At 40.0% G+C, this 17,697-nt stretch overlaps 1 protein-coding gene across 3 annotated transcripts in view; it reads left to right on the top strand.

Annotated features, from left to right (window-relative positions):
• Positions 1-17,697, top strand: part of DGKI (diacylglycerol kinase iota) — a 260,829-nt gene that overhangs the window by 98,688 nt on the left and 144,444 nt on the right. For all 3 annotated transcript variants that reach the window (XM_061638752.1, XM_061638750.1, XM_061638751.1), the window contains 6 exons: positions 1,038-1,175; positions 3,244-3,322; positions 9,391-9,446; positions 12,334-12,396; positions 14,821-14,894; positions 17,011-17,122. In XM_061638752.1, the coding sequence (XP_061494736.1) occupies positions 1,038-1,175; positions 3,244-3,322; positions 9,391-9,446; positions 12,334-12,396; positions 14,821-14,894; positions 17,011-17,122 (522 nt within the window). The remainder of the gene's footprint in view (positions 1-1,037; positions 1,176-3,243; positions 3,323-9,390; positions 9,447-12,333; positions 12,397-14,820; positions 14,895-17,010; positions 17,123-17,697) is intronic.

Genomic DNA, 17,697 nt, shown 5'->3' with positions numbered 1-17,697 from the left:
TTATTTATGATTTATATCCCACCCAAGAAGTTCAAGTTGGTGTACATAGTTATCTTCCCATCTCCATTTTATTCTCACAACAACCCTGTGAGGTAGGTTAGGCTGAGAGGCAATGACTGGCCCAAGGTTGCCCTGTGAGCTTCATGGCCAGGTGGGGATTTGAACCCTGGTCTCCCAGGTCACAGTCCAACACTCTAACCGCTTCACCACACTGGTTCTCATGTGCATTTTAGAATGCATCTCTCCTAATATGCATATGTTGTATGTAACTTTCCCTAATATGCAGGTTGTTTTATGCAAGCAGTTTCCCCTAATATAAAGAACTTTTGTATGTTTTCACTGATATATGCATTGTAATACACAGTTTCCCCTAAAATGCACTTTTTGTACATTTTAATTTGGAGAATTGCATTGCAAAATTCAGAAAAGTATGCAGTTCAAAGGATAGCTGCAGTTTGGTTCATGTAGTTTGGAGATATGCAAATTAGGTAGCTTTGCATTAAAATGTGAACTAAAGCAAATTCCCCCCCACATCCCTACTAGAGAGTAGAAGACACCCTCCCCAGCTGATTTATTCTCAGAGCTTTATGGGAAATCATCTTGAGTGTAATGTTTTAGCAGACAAAATGGGCAGAAAAGAACAGGTCGAACAGCCCCTCGTGCTAACTCACCTCTGCTCCCAATCACAGCCTTCCAAGGTTGCTTTTCATTAAAAAACAAACAAAAGCAACATTCAATAAGACATGTAACTGGACCCTGAGAACCTGACCTATTCTTACACAGTTTCTTATCATTCCTGATGCATAGATCTGCCTTCAGTCTATTTATGAATATTTGTAGCAATATTTTTTTTCTGAATTTCTTGCAAACTCTCTTTATCTCACTCTTGAAAGGTGGCTGGAATAATGGAGTTCACACACAATCTTTGATGAATAATATTGACATTCCCTTAGTCTGGTCAGGTCTCTGGAATGCATCATTTAATTAGAATGGATGCCAATTATTGACACCTGACTATTGCTCTGCCTTCTTTTCAGGGTTACACAGATGAACCTGTTGCAAAAATTCTCTGCCATGTAGAAGATGGAACAATTGTCCAACTGGACCGCTGGAACCTCCAGGTGGAGAGAAATCCTGATTTGCCCCAAGATGAACGAGAAGATGGAGCACGGAAGGTTAGTGGCAGGATCTTCGTCCACACTGAAGGAAGGAAATCAGGGCTCATGCAGGATGGCATGGGAACGTTTCCTGTTAGGGAATGCTAACATTCACCAGCTTTGCGGCTTATGCAAATAAATGCAATGAATTAATTGACTACAATTGTTGTTTACTGCTTCCAGAAATGCAAGAACTAGAATCAGCAAGAGATCATGAAATAAAAGCCACCTCTTAGTGCCATTAGGATTTTAACAGAAGGAAAAGGGTTAAATTTCCTTTTGAATTTAAGAGTGGCATACATATTTTCTTTATTATTTATTTTTATTTATTATTTGATTTATATCCTGCCCTTCCTCCCAGCAGGAGCCCAGGACGGCAAATATATTTTGCACATGTATGTTGGAAACTGGATCAGAAATGGCAATTTATCCAAACTCGGTGCAATGAGGGAAAAGAGACACTGATATGAATTAGTCCTTATGGGTGTTGGTGGTGGGGAAATGCTGTCGCTCAGTGGAAGAGCACATGCTCTGCATACAGAAAGTTCCAGATTCAATTCCTGGCATCTCCATGTTTTACGTGGGAAAGACTCTGGTCTGAAACCTTGGAGAGACACTGCCAATTCAGTGTAGACAGTGCTCAGCCTTATGGACCAGTAGTCTAAAGCAGGAAAAGGCAGCTTTCTATGTGCCTTTGAGTCAAACAAATAAGAGAAAAAATACTTAAACTTATTTATTTATTTATTTGTTAGATTTTTATACCGCCCGACTAGCATAGCTCTCTGGGCGGTGTACAGCAAAACTTAATAGAGCGCGGCAGACTCCTGATCCTTCGTGCTGGAGGGGGTTTGGATGGGCTGGAGGTGTCTCTCTGGCCAGCTTCGCTTGGTTCTACCAGCTTCTGCTGCTGGGGGAGTTCCACTGGGAAGACCCTACTGGCCAGGTGTGCCACAATGTGCCTGCCCAAATGGCAGGTAGAAGCTCCTTTCAGCAGGAAAAAGTGGGTGGAGCAAAAAATGTATGTTCTACCTTTGTACAGTAGGGCAGTTTCTACACACACTCCCACACCCCTCTCTGTCTTCTATCCAGGCAAGCAAGAGGCATTGTCAGAGTTCAAGGATACATTTTACCCTGGCAAAAACACTCAAAGAGGGGACAAAGCAGAGCCAGTAGGGGGTAAGGCTGGGGACAGTTCTGAAGGCCAGATAGAAAGGCCTGGAGAGCCACATTTGGCCCCAGATCTGGGTCTCCCCACCCCTGCCTTAAAACATGAGAGCCTACTGTGAACCCACCCTTCCCATTCCACCAGATGAGGAAGGACGAGCAATAGTGGCTGTTCCATGCCATGCTGCTGCTTCCAGCTGCTGTCTTGCAGGGAGGCATTAGGGCGAACAAGCTCAAGGATCACATGAAGGAAGAGCCACCACTGCCCAAACATCCATGCCTTCTGGGACACCACCAGAGGATGAGGGCAAATGAGAGAGCAAGCTTCAGCTGCTATTCCTCAGTGGTTTGGCAAATGAATGATCACCATTGACTAATAGCTTAGCTTATGAACTGCAGCAGTCAGTTAGCCACTTCAGTGGCACCCTGGTGCATGTAGTCTCCCTAAGCCAGTCTTGTAAACCTGAGGTGGACTGTTGATTGCTAGATGCTTTCCCTGTAGCAGGCGGCATTTCCAGAGAAGAAATATGAAGCTCTTGAGAAAAAGGTCCTCTGTGCTGGAAGTGGCTTTTTTTAAAGCTTGTGCTGAAAATTCCTCCCTTGTTTCCTTCCACCTCATATGGGGGACCATAGCTGAGTGGTAGAGCACATGTTTTGCAGGCAGGAGGACCCAGGCTCGATCCCTGGCATCTCCAGTTTAAAAAATGTGATAGGGATGGAAACTTATTTCTGTCTTAAGATCTTGGAAAACCACTGCCTGTCAGAGGTGACATTATTGGGTTAGATGAACAAATAGCAAGGCAGCTTGCTGTGAGTATGTGGAGCTATCATGCCTAGTCAGTCTTGTCCGGTCAGTCCCAACATTGGCCATTCTGTAGACTTACAAAGCATTCCCTTTGTTCCTCTGGTCTTGTCATTGCAGCTTCCCCTCAGTGTTTTCAATAATTACTTCAGCCTGGGATTTGATGCTCATGTTACACTGGAATTCCATGAATCTAGAGGTGAGAGGACAAACATTATCTCTTCTCTTTCTGAGCAACAGAAAAAACTTAGGATGTGGTTGTGAATACCTGCACAAAAGCTGGGCTTGTATGTCTTTAATCCTTGTGTAACAGGTACAAGTGCAACAGGTGTGGGCTCTTCCATTACAATATGGTGTGGGATGAGCAAGGGTGGAGACTGTTCCTATCTCTAAGAACCCAATAGAGGATTTAAAGCAGGGATGGGGAACCTGTGATCCTACAGATACTGTTGGACTACAACTCCCATCATCCTTGATCATTGACCATGTTGGCTGGAGTTGATGGGAACTGGAGTCCAACAAGCTCTGGAGGGCCACAGGGTCCCATTCCAAGAGTTAAAGGAAGGAGGAAGATTATTAAGTTTCTCGTTAGAGAGTGCTAAGAGCTCCTCCGGACAACCTGTTGAGCATCCATCTTGATTTGCTTGTGCAGGGATTATACACCTGCTTTTTACTGAGCATTTGTTCTGATCTGTTTGCGGAGAGGTAATATGAAAATGAGCATTCATTCTGATGTGTTTGTGCAGCAGTTATACAGCTTCCCATCTATCATTATCCTATACTTTTTAGGGCATTTCCCTGTCATATTCCTAACCGTCAAAACTCTGCTTTTTTTAAAGTGAATATGTTGTGCCAGAGCCCTTTAATCCACTTTAACTGTGTAAACCTAAGTTTCCAGTATGCAGTTGAATCCCTCCTGCAAAGTAGTGGCAGTCTGGAGATGACCAAAGTGTCATTACCTCTAAGCTGCTTATTCGTGTGAAAAATCTTACAAGAGATCTGGCTCCACCCCTTCCTAGGGTGCACCACTCTAAAGGACTGCCAGCTCCTTTCTGGCAGGGCTCATGGAGATGGCGGTTGGGTTGCTTTTAACTCTTCAAAGTAGTTTTATCTTCATTTTATATAATGACTCATGTCTGGCATTGTTTCTCTCCCCTCCCATGTGGTTTGGCTATTATTGTATATTGTATCAACAGTCTATTTTGAAGCTGTTTTTGTTTAAGATATTGTATGTCATCTAAGGATTCTATATTACAAGGTGACCAGTAAACAAATAAATAAATGAAAGTTGCACTGAAGGTAGATATTTAGCAGATGAATCTTTTTCCTTGCATGGTGATTATTACATATATATTATAAAAAGGTTACTTTTTGCCAAGGAAATGGAACAAAATCCAGGATATCCTTGCCTGATTTTTCTGAATATGATCTACCCTGTTTTATGAAAAGGTCAGGGATATATTTGTGGACACACAGAATGTACACAAAACTTCAGAAGCAAGATCGGCACTCCAGAACAAAACTTATTCTGGCATATAATACTATTTGCCTTTGTTGTGAAAAAATGCTGCTCTCTATTTTGAAATATTGCCCTTCTACTCATGCCATTCCAAACAGGGTGTTGTAGCCGATGTTGGTCCTGCTCAGAGTAATCCTATTGAAATGAATAGACATGGCTAACTTAGGCACATTAATTTCAATATGTCTGCTCTGAGTAGAACTTAGTTGGATACAACCAGCCAAATCCTAAGGGACAGTCATTACAATATATGTCTCTATGCTAGGAAATCCCATCAATGTTATCCAAGTTGTTCAGTTTGCCTTGTTTGGCATGTAGCTGATTTAACTGCTGTTAAATCATTCTGAATGGCAACTTTACTTGTCCTCATTTTCATGCTATCGTAAAGCCATGTCATTTTTTTTTAAAAAGCACCCTAATACCAAGCTAAATAAAGATCTGAACACCTGATGGAAAGAGCTAATTCATATTTTATCACATTTAAGATGGCTGGAAACAGCAAGAATAATGATGAAGGGTCATGGAAGGGCAAAGGAATGGTGTGATGACAGCTGTGCACTCATTTCTTTATGAGCATGTGCTGGAATGCATGCCAAATGTGCAGTATGGATGAGGTCCTGAGCTACTTTCTCACTTAGTGGAAGCATTACTTAGTAATGAAGTTATAGCGCTCTATAAAGGATGGATGGACATTATTCCAGAGATGCCTCTATGTGTATGTTTTGTGTGTGTGTGTGTGCACTTTTAGAGAGGGAAACTCCGTTAGCAAAAGGCAAGCTGTTATGTCTGTAGGGGAGTAATTTGGTCAGAAAGACTTTTTCTGTTAATTCAGAGTTTCCCACCCCTTCAAATTGATTTTACTCCAAGCTTTCCTCATACAGGTTCAGCACCTTGGACTGCTCTTTGAAAATTTGGAGTAAAACCTGGAGTGGATCCACTGCTCCACTGACATTGGAGTCAAAAATCTCCACTTCATTGGCTATGTGTATGTGTGTCTAAGTCAGATGTTATTTTTTGATAACTGAAGAGACTTGGTTGAGTGCATTTTCTAGGCCTGCAAATCACCTGTTCACCCATAGAATTTGGTGTCTTGAGAATCTCAGCTTTTTAAAAAGCCCTTATTTCTTGCTCCTCCAGTTTTTTTAAATCTTGATTGTGCATGGCACATTGTATGCCAATTTCAAAGACAAAGTGAATCAGTGTAATAATATAATATGGTATAGAATAAGTTAAAATTATAAAATACAGTAAGATATATATATTCACACACACAAAATTGTCCCAAATGTATGCATGTACTGAAGTTTTACTCAGTATGATAATAAATAAATGTGTACATAGTTTATCAGGTTAATAAGTAATTAATTTATTTTCACAACCAGTTCTAAGTTTAGAGAGGAGGGGAATTGTTTTTAATACTTTATAAATACATATAATCTATTCCTTTCCTCAAAATTTCTAGTTCCTTTTTCACATACCAAGTTACTACATTCCAACCATTTATAGCTTCTCTAAATCTTTCTCTAACTGAACATTTAATTTTATAATAATTAAATGTTCTCTTTTTTTTCAATTAATTTTTATTCTAATTTTCAAAACCAAAATAATACAAAAAGAAAACAACACAAATCAATAACTAATACAATACAAAAAAAATACATATATATAAAAATATTGACTTCCGATTTGTCATAGTTCAGCTATAAATCTATAATATATAACAAACCTATCTCTTAATAGATTATAAAATCACCTTCCTCCAGCGGTTATCTTAGTTGGTTTCAAATCTCATTAACATCATATCATTTTAATATTCCACAAAAAGTCAAAGAGAAGTTTCCAATCCTTGAGATATATATCAATCAATTTTTTTTCTAAATAAACATGCCAATTAATCCAGCTCATCAAATCTACTAAATCCAGTAATTTCAAAACACTATAATTCAACTATAAATCTATAATATATAACAGACCTATCTCTTAATAGATTATAAAATCACCTTCCTCCAGCAGTTATCTTAGTTGGTTTCAAATCTCATTAACATCATATCATTTTAATCTTCCACAAAAAGTCAAAGAGAAGTTTCCAATCCTTGAGATATATGTCAATCAATTTTTTTTTCTAAATAAACATGTCAATTAATCCAACTCATCAAATCTACTGAGTCCAGTAGTTTCAAATCGCTCTTCTGTCATTATCCATATTGGGTCCATCTTCCATCTTTACGCACCCAAAAATCTTGCTGTCATAGTCATATAATAAAAGTCTGATAGGAATTTCCTCCATCACAGGTATTTTCTTACCATCAAATCCAAACGTAACACTGAAGTATTGTTTCAAAGCCGCATCTCTGCTCCTCTTTTCCACATGATACACTAGTACATTTCTTGAAGGTTTTTCCATTGACACAAAACAGGGATTAATTCTATTAACTTTCTCCATTTCAAGTTCCATCAAATCCTTCCAGTCCAGGAATTTTTTTGAACCGATAATATCTTTATCTCCAATCTCTTCAATTCCTTCAGAAACAGCGCTGTATTCCAAACTGTAATATTTATCTCCAGGATCCGTCACAACCAGGAAATCCAAATCTTTTTTCATGTCCATATTTAAGCCAATCTCCATAGATTGAACCTTGCCTTTAATTTCTCTTTCATCCTTTTTTTGTTTTCCAGATCTATCTTTATTCTCCTTTCTCATAGAATCCTGAGTTTCTTTCAGCTCCTGTCTCATTTCATGAAATTCAGTTCTCCACGCTTGTCTATTATTTCTCAGTTCTTGTTTTATTGAGTTAATCCCATCCATTATTTTCTGAAGCATGTCTAGAAATAAAGTCCCTTCTTGTACATCCATGATCTTCTTAATTGCCATTCTTAAAACCAAAAGAACAAAACTCCTTCAATTTTCAATGTCCCAAGCAAAGAGCAGTTTATTTTTTTATCCAGTTACAAAGGAGTTAATCTTTCCAACCAACTAACGTCACATGCTAGACAGTCCTTATCTCTTAAATGTCCAGAAGTGCAAAAACAGCTTTTAGTTCACAGCGTTCAAATAACTAGTAGCAGAGAGAATGAGCAGATTCGTCAACAACAACAAAAAAAGTAGATCAGAAAAAGTAGTCCCTTATATATATTACACAAAAGTCTTGTAAATCAAAAAGATTTCTTATCTCTCCCAATCAGAAAGCTCTCATCCGTTGTAATCTTTAAAACGCAATTTTCCATGTCAGCTTTTTGCAATAAAAAAAAAAAAAAAGATAAGCTATTTATATTTTCTTCCCCCTTAGTTCCGTAAATAAAGAAGGAAAGTCTTACCTCATCTAGGTTATCTTAATTGCTGTTACTTTGACAAATCTCTTTAGCTATATAGATAAGAAAATGATAAATGTAGACAGGAGGTTTGCCTGCTAGTCCGTTAAAAAAAAACGGGTCACTTATCCAGCTGAGCCAGCATAAAATCCTCGCTCTGTCTGAACTGCTGGAAGACAGACAATTCTGACGAATTCCAGGCTCCAACAATCAAAACAAAACTATGTGGCAGATCTCACGCTTCTTCCTTATCCGGAAGAAATCATCCCCAGTCAGAAAAAACCCTTCTGACTGAATTTAAAACTGGATAAGTTTCATCCAAGACGGGAGCCCGTCTCAGAGGCAGCACAGGCGGAGGGATCCTCCTGGGAAGTTCAATAATTAAATGTTCTCAAAGTTCCCCTAATAGGTCTGTTTTGCTAGGTTTCTGATTATCCTTCCTAGAGTTTGCATAGAACAGACCTTATGGTTAGTGAGGAGAGCATTTAATCACAAGTCCTGGTTCAGATGACATGCCAAGTCCAAACCTTGGTTTAGCTCAGCTCAGCTCAGCATGGCAGTAAAAAGGACTTAGGAGCAAAGCAGTTGGAAACTCATATCTGAGAGCCTGCACATTCACGTTGTCTTGCTAGGTCATGGTTTGTCTTACTGTGTTTTGTAAACCAGGATGTAGTCTGCCAAAATTCAAACTTCATTTCTCTAGTTCTCCTGCTAGCTGGGGAGAGATTGCCAGACATTACAGTGCAATTCTGTTTGTATCTCTTATGAAATAAGTCTCTTTGTTCAGTGCGGCTTACTCCAAGGTAAGTGGATATAGGATTTTGCAGCATAGAACTATTCCATGCTTTGTTGTGCCATTTGGTTCTGGGTAATGCAGAACCATAAAAATTGACACATTCAAGGCAGTCAAAGGTATAACAATTTGCATCCACCACCTTCCTACAAACTTCATGCATGTGAAAAAGCAGGGTTTTGCCTACAAAACGTAATGCTTTGATTGATAATGTATTTAGTCTTCAAGATGAAACAATTCTCTCATTTTTCTTAGAAGCTAAATGGTAGGTCTTCCAATAATCATGGAATTGCACTTCATTTATTAATCCAAATTCACATTTCTTGTGTCCAGACAAGGGCAAGTCACATCACTATTCAGCATACATGGTTTCTTGGGGGAAAAAAATAGCTGTGCAATTTGCCTGCTCCACTTTGATAATGGAGGAGTACATGGTTCATCAATTCCTTTTGACTTCCTTATCTAGAGAACCCAGAAAACAAAGATTCTTCCCTTTTGTCCCTCCTCTGTAGTCAGCAGCCAGCAACAGCTAGAAACTCAGCTGTTTGTCTGCCAGAAGGAAAAACAGAAACTGAACTAGCAAGGGCAATGTACTGTTTAATTGACTTGGTAAAGACTCTGTGTTTTGCTTTCTTCTTTATCACAGAAGCAAATCCTGAAAAATTCAACAGCCGCTTTCGAAATAAAATGTTTTATGCTGGGGTGAGTTTAAATGTATTTTTCGAAATCAGACTTTTGCTAAAAAATAAATAAAAACTGTTTGCTTCTGTAAACAGCTTTGTATTGCTTTAATTATTGAGGATTGTCACTACCATTCTTTTGCACATCGCCACTAAACGACATGTTGCTAAGTGCTCCAGTTGGTGTGGAAGCCTAAAAGAAGCTTGACATGTTCATTAACAAAGTGAAGATTCTTGGGTTTTCATTCAACTAAGTCCTACCTAGAGCAGATCAATGAAATGAATAAAACTAAGTTAGTTTTGTCTATTTACTTAAATGGGTCTACTCTGAGTATGACTAGTATTAAATGCCACCCTCAGTTTTGGGTAGCCAAGTTAGTAGACTAAAACCAAGTATGTGCATGTGCACATACTTCACTGAATAGCTATTGGCTGAAGATCAAAAGCAACCTCCTCAGTACAAGTAGTGTGCTGTTTCACCTATTTCACAGGAAAAATGTAGCTCCTTGGTATTTGTGTATGCATCTACTGTAAAGTCGGATTGCTTTTACAAGAAACTAAGGCTGAAATCATATACACACTTTCATAGTAGTAAGCCCCACTGAACTCTGTAAGGCTTACTTCTGAATAGTCATGCATAGAATTCCATAATAACTGACAATATATTTAGCCTAAAGTTACCAGGTCTCAGATTTTTGGCCGGAGTCTCTGGTTTTTGGGGGGCCCCTCCAGCTCTCTGGCTAGCACCCCTTAATCTCCGGACTCTCAGCTTCAATTTTTTTAAAAAATTAAGTTTCTAGGTGGTCTGGTTCCTGAGATATACACCAAAACGTCAGCCGCCCCCCGCAACTGTTTAATCTATTTAACTGATACAACACTGAAGTTGGTTCCTAGTTCCCAGTTCCTTATTTCCTTGAAAGTTCAAAACACTAAAAAAGAAGAGTTAACAACTACAGCAACTTCAAACCAATACATTTATGCAATCAAAATAACAATACATTTATGCAATCAAAATCATCAGGCTTCTGATATTATCATAAATACATAATGATATCATAAAAACATTAAAAATAAGTAACTGGGGGTGCCCACCCCAACTTCTGCTCTGGAACAGGACAAATCATATACCCCAGGAAAGGGGAGGGTGTCCTCTATGACATGCCACTGCATCCCGCCTGGCCTGGAGCTTCTGCTGGGCGCAGGGCACGGAGGAAGGCATCTATGCAAAATCAAAGCAGACCAAAACATACAGGAAAAAATAAGTAACTGGGGGTGCCCACCCCAAAATCTGCTCTGGGCCAGGACAAATCATATACCCCAGGAAAGGGGAGGGTGTCCTCTATGAGATGCCATTGTGTCCCGCCTGGCCTAGAGCTTCTGCTGGGTGCAGTGGAAGGATGAGGGCATCTATGCAGACAGAAAGGGTAGAGAATCTTCTTACTCTTACTCATTTCTCAGACCTCTTTCTGAAGTGAAAGGTCAAATCTGTAAAGAAGTTTGGAGCAGCCACATTAAAAGATAAGGGCAGGGCATTCCAGGCAGGGGGTTGCCAACCCTGCTTGGATATGGGTGTCTTTGCAGAGGATCCCTAGTCAAGCTTTACCAACAGCACAGTCCAAACTATATCTTCTCAGAAGTAAGTCCTGTTGAGTTCTATGGGGGCTTAGTCCCTTAGTACGTGTGTTTAGAATTGCAGCCTTCAGGGGCATCCATCTTTACTCCCAAATGCTCCCATCTAACATCTCCACAACACTAGGCTCCTTTCTTCCTACAGTGGCCTTCTGGTGACTGGCCTGGCCTGAAGGCACTTAAACCCTTCTTGCCGAAAGCGAGTAGGCTAGATTAAATGTTCCCTACCCAGGCTCCTCTGTGGCACAGAGTGGTAAGCGGTGGTAATGCAGCTGAAAGCTCTGCTCATGGCCGGAGTTCAATTCCAATGAAAGGAGGAAGTCGAATCTCCGGTAAAAGGGGTCAAGGTCCACTCAGCCTTCCATCCAGTGGTCGGTAAAATGAGTACTATGCTGGGGGGTAAAGAAAGGCTGGGGAAGGAACCGGCAATCCCACCCCATATATACAGTCTGCCTAGTAAACGTTGCAAGACGTCACCCTAAGAGTCGGAAACGACTCGAACTACAAGTGCGGGGACACCTTTCCCTTTTACCCAGGCTCCATCTTTTAGCTAAGACGTCTAGCTTAATTTCCAGTCAGATATTTTTTTTAATTGTATGCTCCAAGCAACAGTGATTGATGCTTAATGTATCATGTTTATTGACATCACTTGGGCCAGCCCCGTGACATCACTCGGGCCCGCCCCATGACATCACTCGGGCCTGCCCCGTGACATCACTCGGGCCTGCCCTGTGACTTCACTCGGGCCCACCCCTAAAATATCAGATTTTGGGGTGCTTCTGACCTGGCAACCCTAATTTAGCCATAGGGGATGGGAGAGGTAAGGATCTGGGCCTCTGGTTGACTCCAGTTCCCCAACTCTTGTGCAATGGAATGTGGAGGAGGAGGCAGCAATAGTTCAAGGTTTACTCTTTTGGAGTATTTTAGACTTGTCTCCCGTACTGCTGTCTGATTCAAGGAACGTTTGACAATTAGAATTTTTTTACTTCCTTAAAACAGTAAGCAGCAGAGGCTGCTCCCACTTTTTTCTGTTAAATTGCCATGGGAAAGAATGAGACATAATCCAGAGAAAATTAAAGGTAGTTAAACTGAATTCATATTAACCTGAGTGTGACTTCAGCACTTAACTGTACACTGAAGCTCATTTGCTTTCTGTGGGGCAACTTCAATAAACAAGGCCTTGTTTTCACTCCAGGTCCTAGAAGCAATGAAAATGAAACTCAGATGAAATTATTATATCTCATTTCTTTTCGTTGTCTCTTTTATTTTTTATAATTTAGGCAGCCTTTTCAGACTTCCTCCAGAGAAGCTCCAGAGATTTATCTAAGCATGTGAAAGTTGTGGTAAGCATTTGAAAGTGAACTTTGCTCCCCTATTCATTCATTCATTCATTCATTCTCTCTCTCTCTCTCTCATCATCATCATCTAGAGTGTGTGTGTGTGTGTGTGTATAATTTCATCAATAGAAGCTTACAAAGAACAGAAAACATAAATACAATTCTGAACATAACTGAAAACTCAGTTCCAGAGACAGGCACAGCATAAATCACACATGAATCGCATGTTACGCAGTGCAATAGAAAGATAGCAAATGTCACTATTATCCAATGCTTTTTATGGATGTACGTCCGAGAATGACCTTGTAAAATAAGAATTATTCGTGTTGCTTATAAATGTGTGTGTGTTGTGTGTGTCAAGACAATGGAAAATTCTTTTCACACACATTAAGTTAAGCATAGGACATAGATGGTGACGGGAATTTTGTAGTTCGTTGGACTGGGGGTCCTTGAGTAAATTGAAGAACACAGGCTTGCAGTAAAAAGGGAGGCCTTTATTGGATGAAAAGCATATGCTTGGTCAGTCTCCCTCTTAGTGAGTGGAGAACTGCCACATGGCACTGGTTACCTGGGGGTTTTATACATTTCAGGACAAAGACTATAGCATCTACCAATCAGGAGGTTACACATCAGTATGACACAGTATGACATAGGCATTACAGTATTGCATAGGCATTGCGCAGGTATTGCACAGGTACTGTACTTTCTGCATCATGTTCTAGTGAATTTGGCAATGTTCAGTACTTCACATAAAAGTACATTTTCGCCATGAGCTGAGTACTCCAGCTAATGAGCTAATCAATTTAGGTAAGCATTTTAGTTACTGCAATTTTTCCTATGTTTTGGAGAGTTCAGTTTCTATTCAGTGTTATCATAATTGTTTAGAGTACAAGTTGTTCCAAACAAACCAGCACAGTCAGGGAAGACAGCTCTAGAAGAAAAAGGGTTCTGGCTGGCTACTAAACTTATTAAATGTTAAACTAAACTATTAAAATGTTATAAACCTTTATAAACCTTTGTAGCTTTATAAAAGAATATGTTGTGCTTATTGTTTGTATATTTAAAATTTCCCCAACAATGGTCTAGAGCAGTGGTTCCCAACCTGGGGGCCGGGACCCCCAGGGGGGCCGCAAAGTAATCCAGAGAGGGCCATGAACAGTAAAGAAATGAATTATTTATTATTTTTTTAAAGTCTTCACTCCTACATTGTCTGCTTTCCACTGCCACTGCAGATGACACCTCCCCCTTGCTCCAAACGAGAGGGGAGGCCTTTTGCTGAAGCGCCAGAGCATCTTTCAGGAGCACTAAGGGCAGGCATCTGCCTATAAAATACATGGCAGATGCCAAAGGAGGCTGAGGGTGCAGCTAACAGGAAGAAGAGGGGATTACTATCACTGATTCCTGTCTCCTTGCACTGCCGCTACTGGCAATGCCCTTACTTAGAATGAGAGGAGAGGGCTTTTTGTGAAGCAAAAAGAAGCAAGCCTGCAAAGAAAGGCTGCTTTCCCCCTTCCTTCCTGGCAGTCAGGCTGCCTCCCTGGGGGGAGGGGGTCACAAAAAAAATTCAGCTTATAAAGGGGGTCCCGTGTTCATAAAGGTTGGGAACCACTGGTCTAGAGCAGGGGTTCCCAAACTGTGGTCTATGAACTTCATTCTGGTGGTTCATAGCATGGATTTGTGGTTGAACACAGGAGATGCCACATCTGTCACATGAAATATTCATATTTATTAATTATATTTTTATTGCTTCTTTTATTATGTTGTATTTTATGGAACTCAAGTTGTACAATAAAATACAATATATAAGAAATAAAAAAGCAATTAAAATGCAGTTAAAATCCTACAGCATCTAGCACAGCACATTACATTTTCTACAACGGGCAGAAAAATCATTAAGTGGTTCGCCAAGACCCTCAGCAATTTTCAAGTCGTCCGTGGGGAAAAATCTTTGGAAACCACTGGTCTAGAGTTCTCAGTGTTAATAAATAACAGAGCTTCCACACCTCTAACTAAAACAAAAAAGAAAAGAAAAATGGGGGAGGATACATTAATTTCAGCAAGTGTGATTTCTGATTACGCAGCCGGCTTAGCCCCATATTTTCCCTTCCTTCCTTCTTTGTTCAATTTGTACCCAAGTTTTAATCTGCAGTAGACACAGTATTTCTGCCTAGATTTTTTTGCACTTGGATCAAACCATGATGACAATATAACTGAGTACTTGCTTTTGCCAGGGGAATACAGCAACAGTAAATGTTGACTTACTCCTCTTTGTGTCATCTGGGCCTCCTGTTGAAATGGCCTTTATTTATCTTTTTTATTCATCTTTTCTTTTTCTTCTTTCATTTCTAAGACCTCATTAAAATAAATCTGCAGGTGTTTATTTTGTAATGAATCTTTAAAATACTTGTGTGCACTTTCTCTCTTTGGTAGTGTGACGGCACAGACCTGACCCCAAAGATTCAGGAGCTGAAATTCCAATGTATAGTGTTTTTAAACATACCTAGGTAAGGACTTGTTTGCTCTACTCTTGAAGGTCCCAAACCTGCTCTGACAACTGTTTCAGATTTTCAGAATGGCTAAAATGTGCAAATAATAAGTTAAGCCTAATCTATTTATTTATTTTATTTAAATAAATAAATAAATAAGCCTAATCTAAATTACATGGTTGTTATTACATCATTTGTTTGACTTTTTAAAGCTCAAGATGTATTATTATATTTTTTTCAATAATGCCTGTCTGTTTAAATAAGGAATGAGGAACCTGTGGCCTTCCCAGATGTTGTTGGACTGCAACTCCATTAGCCATGTTGGCTGGGGCTGATAGGAGTTGTAGTCTAACAACTTCTGGAGAGCCACAGGGTCTGCATCCTTAATTTAAATAGTTTTGTATAGTAATAATAATGGTCATAGGGTTAAATGAATATGAAGAATGGGGGTGATATTGCAGCAGCAGGCTGTGCCTCCACTAGGGATGGGGGTGAAATTCAATTCAGTTTGCATTTAAAGCCAAAATGATCAAATTCAGATTTTCCAAAGTAACATGAGCACTGAAACACAGCCAGCCTTCAAAACTTGCACTTATCTGAATTCTGCAATGCAGTTCTCCAACCAACCAGTGTTTACAAAAATACATATATAACGGGAAAGTGTGCATAAAAATGAAGATATCAGTGAAAATCATACAAAATGCACTATATAAGGAGAAATTGCTTGCAAAAAATCATGACTGCATGCAAAAATGCATTTATTAGGAGAAATTGTCACTAAAATATTAATGAATTTTCATGAGGATTTTTAAATTTAAATTTTGCAAATTGCTGTAGAATTGTGGAGAACTGAATTTAAGACTGGAAAAATGAGAAACTGAGAGAACTGAAATGGATGGATTCTTCCATCCTAGCCACCACATTTGAATGTATAGAAAAAGCTACCATTAATATGTGATGTCATGATGCCAATCCCACCCCAAGCACATTCACTTTTGAACATTTGAAATGAGTGGTTGTTGGCTCTTTGCTGAAGAAGCATCATGACCCACATCATTCTCTCCCAGTAAAACAAAACAAAGAGAATATGGTTATCACAAGTCTGCGATAAACACTGAAGATGACTGAAGATGGTACACGTGGTTGAATTTCTGCATGGTCTTGGGGCAGATCAGACAACAGGCTTGGATGGTATTTTCATAGCGTGCTTTATGGGTAAGCTGCTTAGGGTGAGGGAACCCTAGCAGGGAAAATGTTTGGAAAAAATAGATGATTATTCCATTAATCTAGGATCAGATCACTAGGAATTATGTCCAAGGGCAGGTGTCAGAGCCCCCCTTCTCTCTTTCTCTCTCTTTAAAATTGAATTAGAAATACTTTTGGCCTCTGTCTTCAGGCTAAATTGAAATAATCCACTGGGAATGAGGGAGGAACAGCTTGCAACTGCCCTCTTGAGTATTCTCTCCTCACTTGGAGGGCCTGACTCACATTTTCAGAAAGTGCTGTACTCCAGTGGTGTGAACACTGAAGCCAAAGAGATGATGGGGAGGCCAGGCCATATGGAGCACAAGTAATGAACATGAATTTCTTTTATCCCATACGCTCTCAGACCTTAATCAGACAGCTCATGGTGGGATACATACAAGTACCCACTACATCTGTATTGGAATTGTTTCTTAAGACATTTAAAGATTGTTTTTTTAAAAATATGTTTTGTTTTAAATATGTTATTAGTGCTTTATCATTTGTTTGCTCTGGGCTCCTTTTGGGAGGTATGGTGGGATTTAATTAATAATGTATGCAACTTCCCCCTCCCCAAATGGACAATTGACCACACCATTCTGGAATGTTGTATCCCTGGTATAAAGAGAAGGTATTACTTCTGCAATTATATCCCGTCTGAAAGATGTTTATAGAAGACAAAGCAATGCATATGCTTGAGTATTTATTTTGCTACTTAAGACCAAATGGCCCAGATGTTCAGTGTTTGCTCAAGTCCCATATCCTCCCCCTCTTCCTAACCTCTTGCATTTATGGCCGGTGTGGGGGCTTTCCGTAGGCATTTTGTTGGGTGATGAACTAGACAGGCCTTTGGTCTGATCCAGAAGGGCTCTTCTTATGTTTCTGTGTACAGGTATTGTGCTGGCACAATGCCCTGGGGGAATCCAGGAGACCACAGAGAATTTGAACCTCAGCGGCATGACGATGGTTACATTGAGGTCATCGGGTTCACCATGGCCTCCTTGGTGAGTATTTTTGTAGACTGGAACCAAACCATCTATAAGGCAACCGGAATTAAAAGCTATCTTATACAAAATAAATGAAATGGCAGTTGCCAATGACAGAGGGCTAGGGGAACCCTAGAACAAATTTAGACGGCACATGGGTGGATTAGAGGGAGATAAAATTCCATCCTCCAAGCTACTATTTGCATTCAGAGAGAATGTCCCATTGGTGCCTCTTTAGTGCCCTGAGGGAAGGCAGAAGCGAGAGAACCCAGGCCAGATAGCACATAACCATCACCTCCTGAAGACACCATCAGTGGCCTGAGAGAATTGTTGTCACTGTCTGGGGCCCCTTAGAGAAGCCTCCGCCGCCATCACACAGAAGCAAAGACAGGGGAGTGGTAGGTGGAACAGACAGGAGCCACGCGCCCAGGGAAGGCTTGTGCCAGCCCTTTCTGGAACTCAGCAAAAATGGTGTGAACAGACAGAAAGAAATGTCAGTCTCTTATACGTTTGCCTCTTGACAGTCAGTAGGTATCGAGACACCCACTGCAAATTTAACAATGTCCAAAGACTTCATATTATATCCCCCCCCT

The sequence above is a fragment of the Rhineura floridana genome, chromosome 8, assembly GCF_030035675.1.
Source record: "Rhineura floridana isolate rRhiFlo1 chromosome 8, rRhiFlo1.hap2, whole genome shotgun sequence".
Lineage (NCBI taxonomy): Eukaryota > Metazoa > Chordata > Lepidosauria > Squamata > Rhineuridae > Rhineura > Rhineura floridana.
The sequence above is the reverse complement of the archived record's forward strand: the minus strand, read 5'-3'. Positions and strand labels throughout refer to the sequence as shown.